The sequence below is a fragment of the Plectrocnemia conspersa genome, unplaced genomic scaffold (assembly GCF_051122295.1).
Source record: "Plectrocnemia conspersa isolate PC_06_02 unplaced genomic scaffold, ASM5112229v1 ptg000013l, whole genome shotgun sequence".
In the NCBI taxonomy this organism is placed as follows: Eukaryota; Metazoa; Arthropoda; class Insecta; order Trichoptera; family Polycentropodidae; genus Plectrocnemia; species Plectrocnemia conspersa.
Window position 1 is genome coordinate 24,829,794 of NW_028277177.1, and position 25,934 is coordinate 24,855,727.

Consider the following 25,934-nt stretch of genomic DNA (forward strand, 5'->3'; position numbering starts at 1 on the left):
AATATATAAATTATATTGACACTAATATTTTATTTAAAATATTTATAATTTGTGTATTATGATTTAAATAAATATTTTTTTATTTATTTAAAGTATATTTATTACATGAATATGATTATATGCGTATAGGAAACGACCCTTGAGAGCACATAAAACTTGAATGTTCCGATAAGAATCCCTTTTCTATATTTTTGATGGTGCAGTAGTCCTTCATAATCGAAAGTGGCGTCTCGTGGTAATAAATAGTTTATTTTTTTATGCATGTGGCTAAAATAATATTTTAAATACCAAGCAAATATATTTTTTATATTATTTTTGATTAGATAAATTTATAGGCAATAACGCGTTCCTTTCTGTTGTAAAATTTATATATTGTTTCGTATCATGTTCTGTTGTAATGTGCCTACAATTTTATCTGGAATATAATAAATAATTTTAGAGTCCCTGCCTTTGAATTATTCGCTCAGCATATTCGCAGTACGGCGGAATGTTCATTTTATTGTTTATTTATCTTCTCTTTTATTGCCTCCAGATATGGATCTGATGATGCATTATATCTGACCCTCTCCGAACAGGATAATTCGCTACCGACATCGCTGACAATGCTACTTCCCCTTCTACATTGTTATATTATGTTGACATGAAAACGTTATGAGCAGACTCGACATTTTTATCAATATTTATATAATAAAAACGTCTTTGTAGTTCATTAAATATTGATTAAAAAATCTTTAACAATTAATTAAACTTATGAATGCATCAAAACTCTATAGACCCCACTCTCGTGTCTTATTCATTTTTATCACGACATTTACAGGCAATTCTCGAAAATAAAACGGAAACGTTAACAATTACGGTCCTTTTGAGGGCTGTTATGTCGTAGTATTATAGTATAGCTCGAAGCCAAACTTTTCCAAGTGGCTAACGCTTTATTAATATTATTATGTAAGAAGCTATACCGAAATTTTCAGTTCTCGTGAGCCAAACTCCTCAAGTCGTCGCGAGGCCTTAAAAGCCAAGTTTTCAATTTCGATTCAATTTCGCGTGCAATTCCCGACCCCCTTTCGGAGCAATATCCGCAAACAGATATTCGCGATTCAATTCGTATGGCAACACAGGCCGAGTGGGCAATTTTCCATTTTGCAAAATGCCCATTTGCTAGTCTGGCCGTAAGTACGGCTTACGTAATATAATAAAACTGCAATAACTTTTTTAAAAACATTATTAAATTTTATTGTCACAGAGATAACTACAATATATTTGATTCATAAGATACACAAAAATATATTTTAATTACAATTTTTTAATTTATATGATCTATTGTACAATTTAATTCAATTGAAGCATACTTTTTAATTAATAAAATAATTTGTAGTAAAATCATTACAAAAAAATCTTATTTTTTATATATTTTGTTTGTAAAATAGTCTATGGGAATCGAAATGTGATCCAGAAAAATCAAAATTACACCTAAAGAACTTTCACTCTATTGGTTATATTACAGATAAATATTTTAATTTTACAATATACTGTTTTTTTTTTGTCATTGTATCTCACAATGCAGAGGAACCAACTGCTAGTATTTTTTAATTATTCATACAAGTTATTACGTCTTTCTGTAGAAAAAGCTGAATTTTAATTAAGTATTAAAAACTATTTTAATACTCAATTAAATTTTAATCAGTGAGGGTGTTCTAAATATATATGTAATTTTTTTTTTACAATTTTATACTTATCTTGAAAGTATATTGCTCTCTCAAGTTACATATATTTTTATTATTTTGCATACTTTTCTAAACCAAATTCGATTATGGTTTCTCACTAAGCGTATCTAGAACTACCGCCTAAAATGTTTTTAATATAAATAATTTATTTAATAAAACTCACAATATTTTAAGCGAGAATATACTATATATTTTCGAACTATTAATGTTTCGTATAAAAAAAGTTTATGTAACAATCGCACGGCACATGAACAAAAATAACCAAGTCACATTTCCTCTAAGTTAGCATCCGATAAAAAGTTTATACTTGTATGTAAATAGCAAAATTGTTATCAGGACAAAAGTTGCCACGTTTTCTGTAAGTAAATTAGCGCTTTTAATGATTTTCGGCGTGTGAAAATCGCGGAAAAACGCGCGATAACGGCGGCCCATTAACGGCGATAACGGAGCAACGAACCACCCCCTGATAATTCGAAATGTGGAGCCCGATAATGCGAAACACACCCTTCGGAGAGGAAAACGCAAACTTAATTACCGGCCGTTATTAACGAGCAAGATTTATTGTGCAAGACGGGCGGGCGTCTCGGAAAACTCGCCGAGTTAAATGATAATTTCCAAAGTTAACAACGAAACTGCGCAATGCTACATTTCACTTAGCCGATTTATGAACTCAGACTTTCGGCAAGTACAGTGTGCCTCAAACATTTATTATCCAAATTTATTAAAATGTGGATACATGATTTTATCTATTTTTTTGTAGAATCATTCCTAGTGCTTTGTTAAAATAGTTTTATATATTTTTAAAAGAACATAGTACACAAAATTTATCTAAAATTTAAACTTCAATTATTAGATTTGCTAATGGCACACTTAAAATAAAAATAGCTTATCCACTTATTTAGTTTCCGCCTGCTGATATGCTTTATTAAAAATTTTCAGTGTTGTTTTGCTCTAACAAAATATTAAGGAACAAAACTACAAACTAGTCATCCTCAGTATATTTAAAATGCATAATTTCTTCTTTAGTAAAAATATCATTAACTGATTCAAGCTTGGATATTAATTTTAAAAATATCAGATTTATAAAAAAATATTAAAATAAATAATTTACATTAAAAATAATATTTTTGGGAAATTCTGTTGTACTTAGTCTTCTCTCGGATGTCTTAGGGTTGTTTCCAACCATTGTTTTTAACACCCTAAGATGATATCACTGTCGTTAATTAGCATTGTTTCGAAACGATAAAAGACTTCGCGAAGTGGTACTAACTCGTATAAATGTTAAAATAAAATAATTACCAAGATTTTGTTGCCATTTCAGAAATACTTGTGAAAGAAATAATATGTAATTTCATTTATATGAGATTTAACGAGCAATCAAAGTTCACCGAAACGATTTTAATTCTCTCAAATTTTATGGAAAAAATACACAATGTCGGAATGGAATTCGGCACGCAAATGTCGAATGCTCCATTGTGCTTCGGACACAATTTATGATTTATTACGTGTATATGCAATTTACTAGAATTTATGTGATTGTTATATTATAACTATTAAATTACTATTGTGCACATAAATGGTGAATGCGCAACAATAACATAATCAATAGTAATTAACGAAGTTTAATAATGGTTTTAATTGCGTTATATTGCAGCCAAAATTATACATCTATATATTATTATCTTATTTAAATTTATTCTATATTCTATAGTCATATACAATGTGCAACTCTAATTGTACTGCTTTATTACTAAGAATGGAAGTATATATACTAAGCATAACACTAACAACAAAATCTTGTAATGTAGTAATTATTTTAATTGCATAAATCACATTTGATGCAATAACGATGTATTATACAATGTATGCAAAGTACACGGGCTCCCAAGAGAATCCACCTGCTTCTGTGGAGCAGAAAATAATTTATGCTTTCGAGTGTTATATAAACTTTAGATATACATATGTTTTATTATTGATTTTTATTATTGAACTTGTTATTTCCATTAGGCTGTTAAATAATATTATTTATTGTGTCTAATGAATTTTATTTGAATAACAATAATTTGAACTTTTCATTCATATTCTTAGTGCTTTCATTAATTTGATTGACATTATAAAAACATCATCACCGGATTCTACGACCTAGATATGATAAGATTGTTTATCGAGTTATTTTTCTTAAGAAATATGGAAAAATAAAATAATTAGGTTATTAATTAAAAATACAATTCTTGATTATATTTTTTTTAATATTTGGTAAATTTTCCAAGGCTCAATGTTGACATTAAATATTATATTTTATTTCACTAAAATAAAAATTAAAGTACAGTTTTTATTATATAAATATATCTTCTTATATATAATATATTTAATTTTTAGCAATCGAAATAATAATAAATTTGATTTTGTATTATATTGAAGTTGAATATATTTAATTTGTTTGTAATTTTAAAGGATCTTAATCAAATTGAAATCAACATATTTTTATCTCATTTACATTTATTTTTATTCTCATTTAACATATTACCTCCATTTTTTTAAATCTCTAGGGATATCTTAAAGCAGAATTTTATCTCTTATATATAAAAACTATCTGGCTTAGGTTTTATTTGGCTAACATTTAAAATCTTTTAATTACCAATTCTTAAGAATTTAAAAAAATTCATTTTAATGCACTTTGCTACGATATATAAGATTATAAAGCATGACTTTATATACTTATTTTATAAAACAGCACTTTTCAGTAATTAAAATACAATGTGTAACTATTTATTAAATTCTTATATTACTTTGTTCCTAATTATAACTTCTCAGTAGTTCTAAAATCTTGCTTTTACCGTCGCAGTAGTATGCTCAGTAACCGATCGTTCACAGTACGACGGCGACGATACGGTTTAATTTATTTCATGAGCGTTTAAATAGGTTTTGTGATATTTATTACTCGGTCAAAAATTTTGCCGTCGCAATTAAAACTTTGTATAACCGATCGTTCACATTACGACAAAAACCGCAATATCAAATAGCTCTTTACATAATTTTTGAGTAGTGCACATATTTGTAGAATTCTCCCGTTAAGCTAAATTTGGTTTTAATGGACGTTCTACAATTATTACTTTTCTGAAGTTTAAAAATCTTGACGTCGCCAATTGATATTTCACTTGATTACCTTTTACATAAAATCATAACTTTTGAGTATTAACCGTTTGAATGCCGTAAGGACGCCGGTGTCCACTTACAAACCACGACATGAATGGCGCTAGTATTGTATTTTTATTAGTAAAATTATGAAATATTTTTTTTTGATACTTTTCGGGTACTTACTTGTATAAAATAGATATTATTTTGTACCTATAATAAATATAAATTCACACAAAAAAGTTTCAATCTCAGATTTTTAAAAATATATTTATAAGCACATCAACATATGCAAAAAAAATATTTGGCACTTAGCATACACCGCATAATTTCGCTTGGCACTAAAAGAGTTAAGCATATTACTCTCCCGTTTGACTAAATTTTGTTTTAATGGATTTTGTCATCAATCTTAAAATCTTGACGTCACCGTTACAGTAGAAACGTTTAAAAACCGATCGTTTGCATTAAAACAACAACGGCATTATTTAATTGCTTTTGTTGTGAATTTATTATTTATGAGCTGTGACAGTATTTTTACGCTTTTAAATTGTTTTTTGCCCAATTTTCACTACTCAAAAATCTAAAAAATTTGCCGTTGTCGTCTTAGTGGAAATGCTCGGAATCCGATCGTTCACACTTTGATAGCGACGGCACAAATTAATGGCTCTCATAAGTGAATTCGCGTCTTTTATATGGTAATAATATTTTTTGTGCTCTCTCATTGAAGTAGATTTATTTTTTATATGTTTTTTCAAATTTCCACTTCTCAGTTAACACTGACATAGTGTGAATGCTTGATTTAGACTAGCACATTTTTAATAGATTTTGGAAGGCAAGAAATCACGACAAAAGCAATAAAATAGTTCCATGCTCGTCATAGCAGGTAATCTTCATTATATAATTTTTTTGCTACGCACCAATATTATAAATATTTGCAAAACAAACAACTTTTTTGTCAATATTAAATTTGTAAAATGAAAGTATTAATATATAAATAATGTGCTGTGGTGATATTAATTTTTTTCTTTGACATAAAAATATGTGTGGGTCCTTTTTTTAAAAATATTTTTTTTGGTATTTATATTTTAATTTTAGATTAAATACCATATAAGGCTATCATTCTATATTCTCTATTTTACAATTTAAATTAATTAAAACATATTTTTCTATGTAGAAGGAGAAAACCGAAAAACTAATTGAAAGATGAACCATCATGGGTCAGCTTAGATCGAAACACGAAATTCGAACCACCGACACCAAAACCGAAACCCTAATTTCTCGACCGCTCAGTCTAATGAAAATAGAATCTCTTCTCCCCCCCCCTATCCCCGGTCCGTTTCTCGGGCAGACAGAAGAATCTTTTAGAGCCAGTTTGTCTGTATGTAGTCTGGCACGAAATGAAGTGAGTGAATTAAGCTCGGCCCTAAAGTGCCGTGTTGGGCGTCGTTTGTTTTAATTCAACAAGGGGTCTCCACCCACTCGGCCCCCGGTTGGCGACCCCTGGGGGTGATTCCGGCCCGCTCTCTCTCTGTCTATCTTTCTCTCTCACTCCCACCCTCTAACCCCTAACCCAAGAAGCTCGTTTTAATTATAACCGACCGGTTTATGGCGGCCGTAATCCGGAATCGGCTTCGCCCGGTTTATTGGCCCCCAACCCCACCACCGGAACTTTGCACCCCCTCTCTTCTCCGCCGGGCCGTCGGGTAACTTAATTAATCCGGGCGTTATTTGTAAATTTCAGTTAATCTAATCGAATTAACTATACTGCCCTCTGGTTAATATACACGGCCGTAAAGTTAATTAATATTGAATAACAATATTTGGCGCATGGTGCGTTTAATTTTATTTAATGATAAAGAAAAACAATTGTTTTTAAAAGTAAATTATAAGTATATTCAATAAACATGTTTTTCAAAATAGTTATTGTTTTATTTTTATATTTATTATAAAATAATCTATATAATTAATGAAGAAAATTTTTTTTTCTCTTAGAAGAATCCATTTTCGTGTGCGTCGACTGTAATGCCATAGTAATAATTGTAAATTTTCCCGCAGATTTATATTTTTACAACCACCCTACCGAGAAAGTGGCGGGTAAATCGCACCATTCAATTTTCACTTAACCGTTTGCGCTGTAAAAAGTGTCGTAAATTTTTAAAACTATCATCTACCAACCCCCTTAGCTTTTGGGTTGGACTAATTTGAATTTAGTCCCTGCTACGAGCGTGACGTAGTGCAATCTAGAAATAATAAAGCGTTTCATTGCAACTTTAATTTATTTTATTTGATTTGTTTCAGGTAACCAAGATTGCGACGACGCTGACGGTGGAAAGCGACGAAGATCTAGGACTAATTTCAACTCTTGGCAACTGGAGGAGTTGGAAAGAGCTTTCCTAAGCTCGCACTATCCGGATGTTTTTATGAGGGAGGCGTTAGCGATGCGATTGGATCTCAAAGAAAGTAGAGTAGCGGTAAGTTTTATTTTTGAAGACTATATTTTTATGGTTTACGGATTGAAAAAATATTATATTACAATTTATAAATTAATTTTAAAATAACTGTAAAATGGCAAATAACGTATTTAAAAGTAGATCTAAAATATAATTTATAGTATTGTTATTATCAACATATAAAATATGTTGATTATCTATATTGATTATATGTTGAGGGGTTCGAGCTACGGACACAAACTCGATTTTTTGTTTATAAAAATGCGTTAATCTTAAAAACAGCCACAGAACCATAATCCACCGATTTCCAAGACTTGCAGTGTTTTAATACTTGTGTTTGATCCGCTGTAACACATTATTTACTCTTGGCAGATTACAACTGAAGTTAAAAAGAAATAAAGGTTAATGGCAAATATCTCACCTAAACATAGCATCCCCAGGTTACGCATTTCATTGTACAGTGTTTGAATCTATGTTCCTCGGTCATACACGCTGAAAAATCAGAAGGACTGGAATATACGTCGGACTTATATAAATTAAAACACTGCTTTACTGAATCACTTTCTTTTGCAACGTTAAACTGTGAGGTCGAGATGGTGTCTGAAGTCATTTTTGATTATGCAAAGGCTGATTAGAAGCAATTTAGGAGCATAGTAGGGTTTGGATATTGATTAAACAACAGAATTATACCTCAAATTACACTAAAACTATCGACGATGATATTCATAATTTAACATCATAAAATATCATCAATTCCGTCGCGTAAAAACATTTGGAATAACATAGAACTTACCCCAGAAACAAATTAATTTTATATTACTTCTGATTCAATAATCAGAGCACAAATAACAAAAGATTTCTCTAAGACTATCTATCTTCAACAGACTTGCGACCTCACTTCCAGGAAAGATGACCGAACGGTGGATGACGTTTGCCGATCTATAACGGTACCCACCTTTAAGTTAAAGTCAATTTTAACCATTGAATTGTAAGATCTATAACTTGTCTCTTTCACAAGTCTATGTGCACGCACACAACCGTACCAAGGAAATCCATAGTTTAGTTTATCTCAATATATTTTGTTTTTGAAAAGACATGGGTTGTAAACAGTGTTCTTTTTTCTTGAGAAAAATAATAAATCGAGATTTTTTTTGATTTCTAGAAAAAAATATAAAGCATTTTTTATTATATTAAATCAAATTTTTACGAATAATTTTAAAAGGTTTATAACTACTGCCTTTTTTATAACGCTGCATAAGTATAGGCAGGTTCATGCCTAATATGCATACTTTTTGGATGGTTTTAATAGGGCTCTGGGAATGACAAAAAATTGTTTACAAATTTTTAACACTCGACCTTGCCATATTTTTGCTTAAATAATAAAATAAGACACTCAGATAAGAAAGCTTTTCGAAGGTGTTCATGCCAAATGGAAGATCGAAAGTATTTGAATGATCAACAATTTTTTTGCGATTTTCTATTACTCTAACCGGCCGGCGGTGTTATCCTTGCTTTGGTGATCTAAAAATCCGCTCCAATACAAATATATTAGGCATGGGAATCGGTAAAATACAAAACAATTTAAGGCTAATCCAAAAACTTTTTTTTTTATATTGTTTTTGTAAAGTAGCAACAGCTGTTATTGACAATTGTCTCACGATTACTATTGACAGCCGAAAGGGACTTGAATTTTTTGTTAAAACAATTCTGAGCTAAGCTCTAAATTTCAATGGGAAATTAAAGATAAATTATATCATAAAAAAGAACAGACATGACATTGATTAAATATTTGCAAAATCCAGAATTTTTCGCCAAACAAAAAAAGAATGATTTCATTAATTATTCTTCAAAAACAAAAATATGTAAAACGGGTAAAGAAATTATAAAACTCACAAGACAAGACTTTAAAAATACGTAAAATAAAATAATATATCAAATCCAGCTTATACGTTTTATAAGCGCTTCTGAACTTTCACTCACAATGTCCCACTTGATTTAACCACGTAACAAAATACAGTCCAAGATTACGCCATAGCTTTCTCGCTCTAAGATCACATACACATATATACACTTTTTCACACGGAATCGGCCCAAAAGATTTATTTTACATACGGATTTACTAATGGCGTTTAATAACACGGCCACGAGCGTTTAACGCCCGATTGGCCGACACGTAAAGCGTTCCCCGGCAAACGTAATCTATTTAATAACTGCGACCATAATTCCGCCGCAATAAATATAGAAGTAATGAAGCACGCCCACGGGGTGGCGTGGGGTGTGGTGTGGTGTGGCGCGTTTGACGCTCGACGTGTCGGGCGGACGAGGGTTAATGGGCGGCGTTTGTTTCTGCTTCCACTCTCAGATGCGTATGCGGGATAAGGGTTAAATGGAGCAGTTAAAAAACTGATAACCGTAAATTTGAGTTAATTTTATTTCGAGGCCGCCAAACGCGATTGGTTAATTTGATAATTTGTGTTGTAGTACACAAATGTTAGGCACGAGTAGAATTAGGAAATATACTAATAGAAAATAAATCTGATTTTTAAATTTAGGTGCTTAAGTAATAGTATCGTTAACCGTGTATGTGAAAGTAACACAACTTCACAGCTCACCTAACTTCATTATAATCTAACCTAACTGACAATAGTTAATTAAACTATCGTTGATAATATATTATTGTTTTATTGTATATCTTTTATGCAACATGATAGACGATAACGCATATTCGTATTTTCAATTATTTGATATAATGTTTCACAACAATGTAAATAAAAAACATATTTATTTTTATTAGAATACGCTCGGGATAAGGATGCCGGCTTGTTATTGTGTGCGTGTACATGTATATGAGAGGGAGAAGTGATGTAGCATGTACTTCGTTGTCTCGCTTTCTCTTTTAAGGACAGTCGCTGATTCGTCAACGCTGGTATTCGTCATTAAAGTGCAGCGTGGCACAAAGGTTCAATCTTCTCTAGTGATTTATTTTAAATAATTTTGTGTTGATATTGGTTTAACCCAGATATGCCCACTGTCCCATGGGTAGGTCATTAAGCTCGCGCCACTGTTATTTATTTATTAATGAAATTTTAAGAGAACAAAATTTCTTGGGCATATCTGGATTAATTGATATCAAGGCTTCAAATATACACTGTAAGTTATTCGTTCTCTTACCCGTGGATTAAAATATTTTAATTATTTTTCCATTAGTCCGTACGTTGTTAGTTTTTTTACACTATTCTTTGTAAGACTTAAAAAAGTTATCATTCTTATCGTTGCGCCAATGATATTTTTTTAATTTATTCAATGAATTCTAATGATTTAATAGAGTAGTCGGGCCATTTAACAATCTGCGAATAATTTCTTTCTCCATTTTATATCTTTTTGCTTTTGAAGAATAGCTAAGGACTTCATTATATTTTTGACTAGCGAAAGATTTTGAATTTTGCAAATATTTAATTAATGACATCAATGTCTGGTTTCTTCGATTATATAATATATTTTTAATTTTCCGTTGAAATTTCCAACTTAGCTCAGATGTATGTATGTTAAATAAACATATATTTTTTTTTAAATAAAAAAAATAAATATTCTGAGCGGAATTGTTTTGAGCCACACTGTTCACGTACACAATAACAAACCGGAATCCTTATCCCGAGCGTACTCTACTTTATCTACCGCAAAAAAGAGTTAAGATCATATTATTACAAAATAAGTACAATGGAATACCTCACAATTGAATCGAATGAATACCTAATTTAGTATTATACATAAAGTTTACAATACAATAATAATTTTATGAACATAAAGATAGGATCACTATATAGTATTTTACATTTATAATATATATCACATATTGTAATGGCAGTCTTTATTATAATATCACTCATGTAATGTAACTCATTATTAATTTTAGAATATTGATGTAAGGAGAAGGGTCAATTAAAATTTAAATTAGTATCTAAATAATAACTATTATATTACCAAAAAAATATAGTCCAAGATAACAGGGTATATTTAATAAATACCGATATTTTATGAGGTATAAATAATATTATACAATTTATCACATTAAGATTTCCTTCGTGTCATATTCCATTAATTTTGAACATAGTGATAAATTAGCAAAAAAAATATAATATTGTTACATGCAATAAATTAAAAATCATTGATTTTCCTCATAGTCGTCTACACGTAATAATCAACGCTAATTTATTTTTTTGAACTTTAACAAGATTTCAACACACATTTTATTATCATAAATAAATTATGTAAAATTAATTGATGATTATTTTTAATAAGATTAATAAAATGCTGTAATAATAATTAATATTATATGAAAAAAAAACCCTTAATAAAAAAATAAATATAACACTTCATATATAGGCAGCCCTGCCGAGAGGATACAAATTCTAAGAGCCCATTCTATTTGAGAGGGCCAACTCTGAAAAAAATCATAACAAGAATATATTTAGAAAAAAAGTTAAAACCGACGTCAAATAATGGATCTGAACTTAGCTACAGTGGTTTGAGATGTACCTATATACTGATGTATTTCATGTATAAGTTCCTTTAGCTCTTTTTATACATATTATATAATAAACAAAAGGAGCGGAACATTGCCTTCAAAAGCACCCACTTTCTGGGTAGTACTTTCACAATAAACATTATTATGCAAAGGGACAGATTTTTGCCGCGGTGCTAAAATTTGTTTGTAAAATATTGTTGACTTTATTACACTTTGAACGTTTAAAAAATATTCAATGTAAATTAGTAGCAGTAAATTTAGGTATTTGATCTCAATATTCAGATCAAATACCTAAAGAAGAAGCAAAAAAATAGTGAAAAATCAACAACAGCGCCAGCTGAATTATATAAATTTAATAATTTTATATATTGTATTATCATTAATATGACAACTTGATTTAATGCTGCAAAATTGCTTATTCCTAAAAGAAAATCTATAAAACAGTATTGAATCTATCACGAAAATATTTTTTTAAATATGTCATTTCAGTAAAATCATATCGGAATACTTTTTCACCAGTAGATATATATTTTAGCCGTGAAAATATAAATTATCGAGCAGGTTCTAGTAAAATTATATGATTTTAACTTTTCTATATGTAGTAAAATATATTCGCATACTTATTTACATCCGATGTATAAATGTTACAGCGAATGTGTAGTTTTTCGTAAAGTTATATTTTCACTAATTAAGTCGATATACATTTTCACCAGTAGATATATATTTCTACTATCGAAAATATAATTTAACTCATGCTGTTCTAAAATGTATATGAGACTCAATTTGACAGTTGCGAAACGTTCATTTGCAGTTCAAACCCAAACCTAACCTAATATAAGTTTTAAAACTAATTATAGTTTTAGAACTTTCAAGTCCATAATACAAACTTGGCTAACTCATTTCTCAGAATAAGAATAAATACAAACAGATATCGCATTTCACATATTGCTTCATAGTTTGTTTGGATTTCGATATTATTTTCGATGTTTTAAAAATATTAAAGCTATCCTTACAGATATTTCTATGGACTTATAATATAAAAGAGTTGATCAAAGTATATTCAAACCGAATTTTGGTCAATAGGAGAGCGCAAAAATAATTATCACTTCTCAGAAGGCAAAAATTCACGTCAAAAGCAATAAAATCGTACCGTCGCTGTCGCAGTGGGAACGCTCGGTAACGAGCGTTCCCACTGCGACGGCGACGGTACGATTTTATTGCTTTTGACGTGGATTTTTGACTTCTAGGAAGTGATAATTGTTTTTTGCGCTCTCCTATTGGGCAAAACTCGGTTTAGATGTGCTTTATTCGATTTTGAAGTCCTAATATAAACGCTTGATAATCGAGCGTTTTACCTCACTGACACGATTTTATTGCTTTTGACCTAGACTGGAAATTCACTATATGGCAACACTGAGCAGTAAAGAAAATACGATAAATTATCAGATTAAAATTATGAGTGGATAATTTTAATAATTTTTAATTCATAATTAAAATATTTCGCAATAAATATGATTTCAGAAAATATGTCGCAACGGTGGCTAATAATTTAAGTATAGTAGCATAGATAGGTTTAATTTATACTTATTATTATTTATTCAAGAATTTATATTACGATGTAAAAAAATATATAAAATGTCATTTTTGTCATGAGGCCCAGAATAATTGTTTTCAAAGGGCTTGCCCTCGGCGTGGCGGCCCTTTATAGATTATTGATTGATAACCTTAACTGTAATTTAATTTTCACTTAATTAAGTTGGAAAAATAATTTTCGAAAATTAAATTAATTCACCTCATGAAAATAAATATATATTGCCAGTATCTCTATTTCATTAATTGAACTTTTAACCTTCAGTTCTTGAACTCGGAGACACATTTAAAACTGATATGAAATTTTTACTTTACACATTGTTAATGCAGTAGAGAAATTGATACATATTGGTTTTAATTTTAAATAATAATATGTATAAAAAAAATTGTAAATATAGTAAAATATGGTTGTTTAAAAGTTATGTGATAAATTGTGTACATGTTATAAAAATGTTGTTGTGTCTATATTTACATTCCAATCATTCTGTATTGCACGAAATTGTATTACATTTTATAATTTATTATTGAACCCATAGTGCGAACATGCTTTATAGTAATTTTACGTTTGTCATAATAGTCGGCTGGTCGCATATTTATTGAGGCACAGATTCGTCTCGGTCGCACGCCAAATGAAATATATATGCAAAGACAGGACCTCACTAAGGAGTATAAAAATAAAAAATTGTGATATACTTAATATGTCATATCATTATTTTATAGAATAAATATAATATAAAAAAAAAATATGCAAGAAAAGACTAGGAGTATATATATATAAATAATAATTTTAAATATGTAAAAACCATACAAAAAAATAATTTGCTAAGTTTATAAATTTGGGTAGCTACATAAAATAATTACCTACAGCTTCATGTCGAATTTTAGTCTGATATAACAATTTAATTTATTCTTTTTATATGAACGTGAAGCACTAAATGCGCTCGTATTCATCGACTCGTAAATATATTTCTATCCCGCTCGTTCAGACATACTTTTCTCTTTCTGCCTTTCGTTCGCTTCGAGGTATAATGACTTAATCAGCGAGGCAAGGTGCGCGTACAGTCAGCGTAATAGTTAAGACGTATATATATAGACGTATACAATTTTTATTTCATTTTAATCAAAAATAATACACAATGTAAAAATGCAAACAATATTGAATTTTTTTTAAAAATTGTGAAAAAAATTATTGGTCCATTTATATAAAATTAAAAAAAATTCCGTTAAACTTAAAGTTCATCTAAAGATAATATTTCGGTTTACTTAAGTTGCGCAGTACAATTTTTTGATTATGAGATTTATGATTTATTCAATTAAAACTGCTATTTATAATAATTGGTCGTGCAGTGAGAATATTTTTAATAATTTCACTTAAAATAAAAACGCTAATTAGTGTTCATTAAATGTTTTCCGTATGTTGCCCTAATTCAAATTATAATTAATTCACCTGAGATACGAATAAAATGTTACTTAAAATACACTAATACATATATTTAACCGAATCTATTTAGTTGTCGATTATTATACGATAGTTGTCTACAACTACTGAAGATAGTTCTAGTTAAAATATTATATTAAAATATTAAATATTTTATTATATATATACATATAAATTTAATAATCTGGCTATTTTTAAAGCATTTATTTTTTTGTAATACATTAATTTTTAGATATATAAAATAAATTTTTATAAAACTAATTTTGAATATTAATTTAATTATAATATTTTTTTATTTCTAAATATGGATGAAGCATATAATGCAGACATTATTTTGATATAATTTTAATGTAATAATTTTTAATAGTAATATATATTTTATTATAATCTAGATTATTTTTAAGCACTTAGTATTTTTTTATGTAATCATTTTGATAAAATATTATTATATTCAGTTAAAAAAGGTAAATCTTCGAGTGCGGCTTTTTTAGCATATTTATGTGTAATTTTTTTAGTATGTATTTTTAATTAAGGGTTTCATTAAATGTTTTCGAATCATTTTTGCGTCTATTAAATAACTTTAATAATTTGGAAATCACTTAATTTTTAGTACACTAATCAATTAAAATGTTTATTAAAATCATGCTGTTTTATTAGCCTTTTAGTTATTATTATTTCTTAAAACAATGATAACTAAAAAGGTAAAGACAGTCATTTTGAAACATATAGATTAAAAGCTATAGTTTTGTAATTTGCAATGTAATAAAAAATAATTTTAAATCAGAATTAAATATGTTTTTAAGTGTTGTTTATTCGACTTTTAAGTATAATACATTAAGGCTTTGATTATATATTTTTAAATTATTATCTAATGCATTAAAAATTGTAATTGTTATAAAATTATTTAAAAACACTTTTTGTTTCAAATTCTAAATGAATTTTTTGAGTCAACATCTTTAGTTTCTTAATAATATTTTAATTAGCTATTTAATTATATCTGAACATTAAGATATAATGCCAAAATGGTTTTTCTTAAATTTAAGTTTTAATTGTCAGTTGTGCTTTAGCCATGGATACATAAGTACGTCTTTTGTATAACATTTACGATTGCAGAATTTTTAGCTATACCCTATTTGCGTTAACACAGTCAGTTTGGGAGCTATCCATTCCATCATTATTCATTATTGAGAAAGAGATTGCAAGTTTGAGTTAATGCACCTACCAATAGCTCTAAAGCACATGATACGGATATACGTTCGATATACATATATATAATAATGATTTTAATTTCTATAAATTTGTTTAAAATATAAATAGGAGTATATCCATATATCCGTATTGTGTGCTTTATAGCTAATAGTATGGGCGTAAACCGAAACATGCCATCTCTTTCTCAATAATGATGAAATGGATAGCTCTTTAACTGTCTGTGTTAACGCAAATAACAATTTATACAAAACTGCATATTATATTATTTAAGAAAAAAAATATCAATTACATTTGTAATTTATTACATATCCGTAAATGTCAAAGATTTCAAGTATAATAGTCCTGGATGTTCAAGGATATAGTGTAGTCCGTAACGTCTCAGACTAGTAACTCTGAGGTTCGAGTCCCGGCAGCGATACTCGAATTTTTATTTATAAAAAAATGGCTCCAGCTGCAGTGACATCTTTTGATTATAAATTGTATAGCACATACTAATTTATAATTAATAATATAGATGTCACCGATTCCCAGATTTTCAGTTTGATGGTTAATTGAATATGTCATAATAATGAATATGATGGTTTTGAGAAGTGTATGTGTTCCACAAAAATTGAATATATATATATCATGAAGCTGAGTCGCCTTTTTTGTATCATTTGATAACTGGAGATGAGAAATGGTTATATTAAAAAAAATTAAAAATATGTTTGCATTTAAAATTGGGCTCCCGATTGCGTTTTTTTGTGATATGCTCCGTCACAGCATCTAACAATGTCGTGCATATATTGCACAAATTTTAGAATTTCCATTCATTAATTACAATTTATATAGATATACATTTTAGTCACTATGATGCAGCTGGTGTAATATAAAATGCAATAAAATCTGTTCATCTTTTGGAATCACGCTTTGAAATAACTTTATGCCATCCGGCGGTCATTATTGTAGCACAAGAGCTTCACGCCGATAATTTCGCTTTGTGAATTCTTAATTTGGTTCTTGGGCTTGCTCATTCATTGTTTATTTGCTATTGTTAGTATACGAATACGGTACAGTGCCCGCCCTTCTAGATGCAAATGTGCAACGAACATCAACGCCTTCGGCGAACACTCCTCGGGACCCTCCTCAGAACACCTCCGTGTCACTTTAACTAAGGGAATAATAAACAACCGACAGCAGAATTACAAAAGGAATGCCACGAGCCGAGCGGCGTAATAAAAGGGTTCGGGCGTATGATTTGATTTGATTTGATTTGTACAATCGGAGAAACGCCAATTGAGCTCTTGATGGGTTACAATCATTATCCGCCCATAATAAATGTAAAACGAGAGGTGAAATTTCGACATTATCTGATTGCGACGGTATTTGACTTATTTATTTGGACCAAATAAGGAACAATATTTTGCCATGAAGACAAGATAACTTGATTTAAAGGTTGAAAAACACACTGATTAAAGCTGTATCATTTTTATATCACTAGATTTTTAATCTATTTTTTTGGATATTTTCTTAAACTGAATTTTTTTGTTTTAGTATTTTTATCATATCGCCTGAATACTGATATATGCATATTTTATCTATAAACATTATTACAATTAGTTTATTTTGATACAATCGAATTAAAAAAAATTATGCTTATATCATATAGGTGCAAATAATCAAGCTCACATTTTTTAATATATATTTTTTTAATTAATATATATACAGTTTTAAATATACATAATAAAAAATAAAATACATATTCTTATTTAATTTGCTGTAACGAAATCAATTGTGTACATGTATTAACATTCATTATATTCATAAGTTGGTAATTATTCACGGTCATGTCTTGAGTAAATAGCAATAATCAAGATGCGTTTTCAAATCTAGTTATAATTTCATTTACCGCTTTTAACGTTTAACTGGGTGATTCGAACGCACGTTAAAAAGCGTTTTACATAATAAATTTACAACGATTCGTTTATAAACTCGCGTAATAACGAGCAAAATCGAATTGAATTTATACACGGTTATTATTCATTAATGAAAACAATATATATTCTAAAAGCGAACATCGCCGATAATATATTAATATTGTATATAATATAATGGCAACGATTCACGATATCATTGCCCGTTTATAATATTTAATACAATTCAATCAATATGGATCGCGTGACTATCGCGTATTCAATAACGGTTCGTTAATCATTATGCATTAATATTTATATTAATTCGCATAGAATATCTAAACGGGCCGTAATTAATTGTGCCATTTTTCAGCTGGTTAACGAGATCTGATCGTTTGATTGGGGACAAAATGGCAAATCGATTTTTAATTGCGATTATGTTTTATGTATTTATTGTATAAATATAATTAGGGCGGAGTCGCGTGTTTTGACTGCCAGCGCGGAAACGAATTTTATAGAGGATGGTTGTATTGGAACAGGTAAAAAACAAGGGTGAATGATCAGCGGAAATTGACCTGTATTGGCTGCGTGATTGACCAATAATATTACTCTTAGCCACTCCTTGTATTACGTGAAAGTAAATTTTCAAATCATCTCATTTAGCAGAAATTAGTCAAAGTATATATTAAATATGCTCATCCGTGGCCGCTTCAATAGAAGACAATGTAATAAAATATATACAAATAAAACAATTAAAATAAACATATATTATAATAGTATTTTCATTTCTATAAGAACTCAAATTAATCGTAAAAATAAAAAATATAACAAATAAAATATTTTATCTCGAAATAAATATGAAATAAGTTAAATTAATTTAGGAACATTTTGTACAATATATAAAAGTTTATATATATATATATATATATATATATATATATATATATATATATATATATATATATATATATATATATATATATATATATATATATATATATATTATATATATATATATATATATATATATATATATATATATATATATATATATATATATTTATATATATATATTTATATATATATATATATATATATATATATATATATATATATACTTTTATATATTGTACAAAATGTTCCTAAATTAATTTAACTTATTTCATATTTATTTCGAGATAAAATATATATATATATATATATATATATATATATATATATATATATATATATATATATATATATATATATATATATATACACATAAGTGTTGCGATTATATAAAAGCAATAAATTCCAATTAATATATAATTGTTCTTTAGATTTGAATCCAATTATTGAACGGATGTTATTACTGAAGTTTCATTACTATATACAATAAATATTATTTATGAAAGTAACTCAACGGGAGACTATGAATTTATGTATCATATATCTTCTTTTAATATAATGTACATAAAGACGATCGATTTTACTTGTATATAAAACAATTTTTTATTATTCATAATAATCAAATAAACCTCTACATCCAAATGATATCATTGCCACTAAATAAACGGCGTCGATTGTGGCCAAAGCGAAAAGGGAAAACCTTTTTCCACATACGTCCAGAAAAGCTTCTCTTTTTCTCCAGGGACTGGTTAGCCCTGAGGGAAGAGGTCGTATTATTTCCCTTTTCTCGCATTTGCCGCAAAACATCCCTTTTTGCCTCAACCGGAATCTCGAAAAACATGACGTGTTAATCTTTTGTGAAAACGGCTAACATATGTTATACATATTTTTTATATAATAATAATAATAAATATATTTTAATATATTTAATCCGATCACGAGTGAATCAGGGCGTGCCCTACCGGAAAAATTGAGTGGCGAGTGACTTCAATAGAAAATCAAAAGATTTTCCGTTTGGCAAAGGGTCAGATGGGACTGGCGATTACGCGATGGGGTCAAGGGAAATTCGTTTTAGCTCTATAGAGATATAGTATTTGTTCATCCAATATACTTATATTTATAATACTAGGGATGGCGAAACATTGATTCGTCTCCACTCGATAGGTGGTGGTATTTACATTTGTAAATTTCCACATGGATGAAAATTCACCCCGTACTTGTATCAGCCAATGGCAGACGATTTCTATCCCCCATGACGCTATACCATCCCCTATTTCTCCCCACGGAGGAAAAACGAGAGACCACCCCAACAGATTTTCAGAGGACTAACACCCTCGTATTATCTATTTTTATCTGTCTACTCATCTACCTATACGTCTTTCCGCACAGGGGTGACACATGTATGTAGATAGATTATGTACAAAACACATATGTATATTTGATTACATAGTATAATATAAAATATAGAAATTAAGATAATAAACAAACACATTCGTAAAAAAATAGTAATGGGTAAAAACATATTTTATTAATGGTATTAAAATTGACTAAATTTTTTAAAATTATTTTTCATATATCTACATATAATAAAATGATATATGAAAAATAGTAATATTATTTTATTTTATATTGCTGAGTAGATACTAAGTGTCTAGAATATCAAAAGCAAACTCAGCAATATTTCATTTATTTATTTAATATTATTTCCGTTGAAAATATTCTCTCGCTTTCCGTTGATGTTCGCTTCATTTTGAGCAAAAATTTACATAAAAGAGTTAGTTTTTGATAAATAACGTCGTTTAAATTTCTTATTTTTTACTGCAGAAATATTTTAGTGTTTTTTTAATTTGTATAAATATTCTTCGATTATCTACGTCTTAATATTGAAATCGTCATCAGTATTCTCTTCATTTTCTATTTTTTAATATAATATCATTTTTTAATAATAAATCTTTAACAATATTAAAATATATTTTTTAAGAGCAATTTCAAAAATAAATTAAAATATTTCATTAGCAACATAGTCAAGTTTTTTGTGAAAAAATAGTTTTTGAATTCAGCGCTGTAAATATTTTTAGTGATCCCCAGGAAAGTCCCAGGAAACAAAATGGCACAAAAGCCAAGAAATCCCTGGAATAAATTCCAGAGTTGTCTCGACACAGAATTGAACTAATATTATATATACACATATACACAATTTATCGCGATTCTAATTCATCGTCATTACGATATTCTTCCGTGAATATTTTAATATATTTTAGAAAAAAATAGTAAAATTATTGACATAAGATTTTCGTTGTTACTGATCCTTTGATTTCAATTTAAATATATATATATTTTCTTAAGTATTGATAAAACGTTTTAAATGCAAATAAGTATACTTTTTATATGTATGTAACTACACGCACACGTGCGTTTCAAACTTCATCCCTTGTATAGGTTTTTAAGCAAAGCTCGCACTAAATTCGAGCGCGAGGGGTGCGAAACGTGAAAAAAATTCAGTCGGTTTACCGAGACGTTTTATTTTATTGCCTATACCGGGGAAGATTTGCCCAAACCGCATGACTTCACTTTTTCCTCTCGATTTTTTTCCACCGTCCCCATCCGGGGTGGTGAAGATTTAAGCGACTCTGTAACGCGGAATGTATGCGTAATAAGATCGAGACGTGATCGAAAGAGGGGAATGGAGCTAAATATGTAGATGAAAAAAACTTGATAAAAATTTAGATTTTCGCGCTTGAAGCGATATTCAATATCGCCTAGAAGGCGCTCGACTTTGATATTCATTAAGTGAGCTGGTTTTTTTTCAACAGGTTTGGTTTCAAAATAGAAGAGCTAAATGGAGGAAAAAGGAGCATACGAAGAAGGGACCTGGACGACCGGCGCACAACGCTCATCCTCAGACTTGTTCAGGAGAGCCTATACCACCTAGCGAATTGAAAGCGAGAGAAAAGTGAGTATTTTTTTTATTACCAAAGCCACAAATAGCATTACAACAAAAGCTATTTGTTATCATTTATCAGTGGTCCGCGAACGGTCGATTAAAATGGTAGGCCATTTAATATTTAAACATATTCTAATACCGGCATTGATGTTTTTAAAAATATAAAATATGTATTACAACTGCATATTACCAAACTATTATTAAAATTAAAAAACCTTAGCTTTGTTTTTTTTTTTTGACTAATATTCTTAATAAAAAAATATATTTCTCTGCTTATAAATTTCTAAGAACCTTTTTTTTAAAGAAGCAGATGTGCTGAATCCCTGTTTATCAAAAAATATCAATGCATGATTTATTTGCGCTATGTAACCAATTGATCGTTATTAAATTTCTTAAGAAAATTTCAGTTACTAAATAAATATGTAGTAGATGCGCTATTATTCTAAAAAAATCTGATGGGAATAGCTATTTATAACCTAAGAATTTTAAAAATTAGCGCTGCGTTATAAAAAACTACAAAAAATCATATAAAATATATTTTGCGATGTTCTAATCTACGACTATTTATTCACACTAAACCTTTTGGTATATATTTATAATATTCTGTAAATTTTCAAGATGAGAATATGAAAAGAATATGGAATTTGTATTTAAAATGTCATTGATTTTAAATCAAATAAAAAGAACAATGCTGTTTATATATCCTTACGTTAATTTTATTAACTATAAATTGCTTTATATCCATTCATTTAAATCAGTGACTAATACCTGAAAAAATCTGGGTTTAAATCCTATATGGATTTTAGTAGTTTTTTAATTTGTATCGTGTCTTAGCAATTATAAAACAATTATTATTCTGATCCATCGTCACAGATTATATTCCACTAGCAATTCCACGAATGAATATCGTGATAAATATTTAAAATAAAATCGAACTAGTTTGTGCATAGTAACATTTTGATTGTAAGTTTATAATTAATACAATACATGTATGTGACTGTCTTACAGAATTTGATTTTAGTGTGTTGTGTTAATACTTACTTAGTAGTGGTTGATTATAATTACCCCATGGGTAAATAAAATATTAGTTGAAAGACCAAGGGTGCAAATCCCATATATCTTTAAATTTCTATCGTGTCTGGGAAATCAGAATTAGTGATTATCATATAATATATTTCCTTAATCTCACGGTCGAGCTAGGTCGTACATATTTAATATTAAAAATTCTTTAATAATGAGTTATTTTAGCTCATAGAGAATATCCTCAATGTCTGAAAAAATGTATTTTAAGTTTCAATAGAAAATATACAATATATCCGTAACATCTTATCAACTATATTTTAATTTACCTTTATTTAATATCTATCTTATCCGAGATATAGTAATTAGTGAATATTATATAATTATATTCCATTGATCATCATAGATTAAGTTTTCATAGATATGTTTAATCTCACGGGAGAATATCGTGAGAAAAAATTAACATAAAAACGAGCTAGGTTGTGCATAGTGACATTTTTTGATTACTAGCTGTAATGCTAGTTTATAATTATTAAAAAATACTTTACTGCCTAGCAGACTTTGATTTCAATCTGATGTTGTGCTAGTTTTAATCGTGTTTAGTACATTGTAACGCATTGGGTTATCAGGTTATCTATTGTATATATAAATTGATATATTATGAACCAAATTTTTATAGAATACTGTCAGTTAGGTAAGATTAAATTAAGGTTAGGTGAGCTGTGTCTAAAATATTTTTGCACACTGTAACGCTGTATGCTTACGTCTGTGTAAAATAGTATACAATATTAATAAAATTGTACTGAACGTAATTGCATTATTTATTGAGTATCAATTTGGAGTTCAAAATATAATTGGGCGAAGATTCAGACAGTTGACGGAATTACAAAAATTCTGATGTCTGAACAGGTATAATAAACGTTAAAATTATGATATATTATATCATTATAACACAGCTTAGATTCAGTTTTATTAGTTATTATATCCGCATTATCTGACAATTTTCAGAGAAGTTGTTTATAAATCAAAATGTTGATATGAACTACATAATTTAATTTTTAAAATATTAAAGTTGGCAGAGCCAAAATGTCAGTTTCTTCGGCCAAAGTTGCTACTATAGTTTTTTTGATTTTGCAGTAAGTCTGCGGTAAAAAGCAGATATAGCACTGGTCGCAAGATTCTGCCTTGTGGTTCTCAACACTCAATGACCATTGATTCATCTACCATAATGACGTAAAATTACCATCTACTAACGTAAGTTTTCAACGCCTTTATACTGTTTAAACATCGCTTTTTCTTTTTTGTTTAGAGCACGACGGAGGAAGAAACTAGCCAAAGCGTTAGATCGGCAAGCGAGAAAATTGAGAGCTAAAGGGATAGCTGTCGATTTGGAGGCATTGCGACAGGAATATATAGCTCAGCATAGAAACGCCGGTACCGTATCCGATTCGGATCCGGACAATGATAGTGAAGAGTGTATGATAGACGTAGTCGGAGGAGATTCCGACGATGAATCAGGCCCCGAAGACTTTTCAATCAGGAGCAGGTTGAGAGCTGAAAATCTCAACTCCAGTCATAACTCTGATAGTTCCACGTCAGACGTCCAGAGCACCAGGAATTTTAGTCCTTCTCCGGGAAAAATGCATCCAAGCGCTACTGCCATCTTCAACAACACGTTTGCAGTTGCAGCTGCAGCTTCAGCTAGGTTCGACTTTGGTCTCCAGAGGGGCGTATCTTTGGATCTAACGGCGGGTAGTGCGATGGGTTCTAGTGATAGCAAAAATAGTGGTAATCGAAAACACAACCCGTTTAGTATAGAGTCCCTACTGAATACGTGAATCAGTTATTATGTTATTCCTATATTTCAGTGATATTAAGCAATTGTGTGTCGATTGCTTAATTGTCTATTAACTATTTATTTTTAACATTGTACAAACTGTCGATAAGAGTAGGTTTAAAATTGTTTATATGAAGAAAAATGTCCAACGATTTTTATTATTTTTTATTTGCAAAGGACTTTAACTGTACATAAATATATAATTAACTTGTATAAAATCACATTCTCAATATTACATAATAAATAAAAAATACACATGTAGATTATAACGTCCTTTGCTTCACATATCTACACTTCTGATTTGTATAATTCATGTGGGGAAAATATTTTTATATTAAAGAAAAAATGTAGTATTTGCACGTTTCGTGTATTTATGTAAATGAGTTCTTGTATCGTGTGAAATATATTTTTAAAGAAAGGTTTGCATTAAATAAAATTATTAACGAATGGTGGACGAAAAGTGCAATAAGTTTTGGTAAGAGTGTAAAATATATATTTTTACTCGACTAAAGTCGTATCTGTGAAAGGTAACAATAATTTACAAATAAAAAGCAAAAATATCATTCTATCATATAATCAAATAATATTTATTTTAAATGAATATAAATAAGCCAATATAATTTCGTGCCATCTTTTTTTTATAACTCGTACTTAAACCCGATTATATCAATATGGAATAAAAAAAATGTAAATTATAACAATAGTTTTGTTATAAGAGACTATGTAATTATTTATTTGTTATAAGTTATTCCTAGCTAGCGGTTAAACTATGATAGATAGAGAATGAACTAAATATCATAAGCGCATATGTAAGTGTAGTAACGTATTCTTTCCACTTATTTTAGTGGAAAGTAAATTTGTCCGAAGGTTTCGACTATTTGTTATGAAATAATAATAATATAATATAATAAAACATAATATATTGTAAAGTACATGATAATGCATAAAAAATAGTCGAAACTGGAACTTATATCAAATGTACTTTCCTCTAAGAGAAAAGAACATGTCGATCGAATATCAATAAAGATTAAGTTATGAAACAATATTAGCTTAGTAGTCGTAATGAAAAATCAATTAAAATTATTTATTAAATCAACATATTTAAAACGCAAAACATCTTTTATTTTAAACCTTATTTAAACCTTTATCTAATCATATATATATTATGTGGTAAGTATAATATATTATTTGTTTTTTTTTAAATAGATCAAAAAATAAATCAGAACGAAGCAAAAATAATTTTTAAAACCTAAAAAGTTGGGGGTCCGGTATTCGCACT

General features: G+C 28.8%; 1 protein-coding gene across 4 annotated transcripts in view; it reads left to right on the plus strand.

Moving 5' to 3' along the window:
* OdsH (Ods-site homeobox) overlaps nt 1-25,213 on the plus strand; it is a 69,032-nt gene extending 43,819 nt beyond the window's left edge. The window contains exons 2-6 of one of the 4 annotated variants that reach the window (XM_088201146.1): nt 7,158-7,330; nt 8,194-8,256; nt 21,668-21,807; nt 23,956-24,051; nt 24,128-25,213. In XM_088201146.1, the coding sequence (XP_088057272.1) occupies nt 7,280-7,330; nt 8,194-8,256; nt 21,668-21,807; nt 23,956-24,051; nt 24,128-24,656 (879 nt within the window). In that variant the 5' untranslated portion in view covers nt 7,158-7,279 and the 3' untranslated portion in view covers nt 24,657-25,213. The remainder of the gene's footprint in view (nt 1-7,157; nt 7,331-8,193; nt 8,257-21,667; nt 21,808-23,955; nt 24,052-24,127) is intronic. The other 3 variants (XM_088201148.1, XM_088201147.1, XM_088201149.1) reach the window with 3 other exon arrangements.
* Nucleotides 25,214-25,934: the final 721 nt, after the last annotated feature.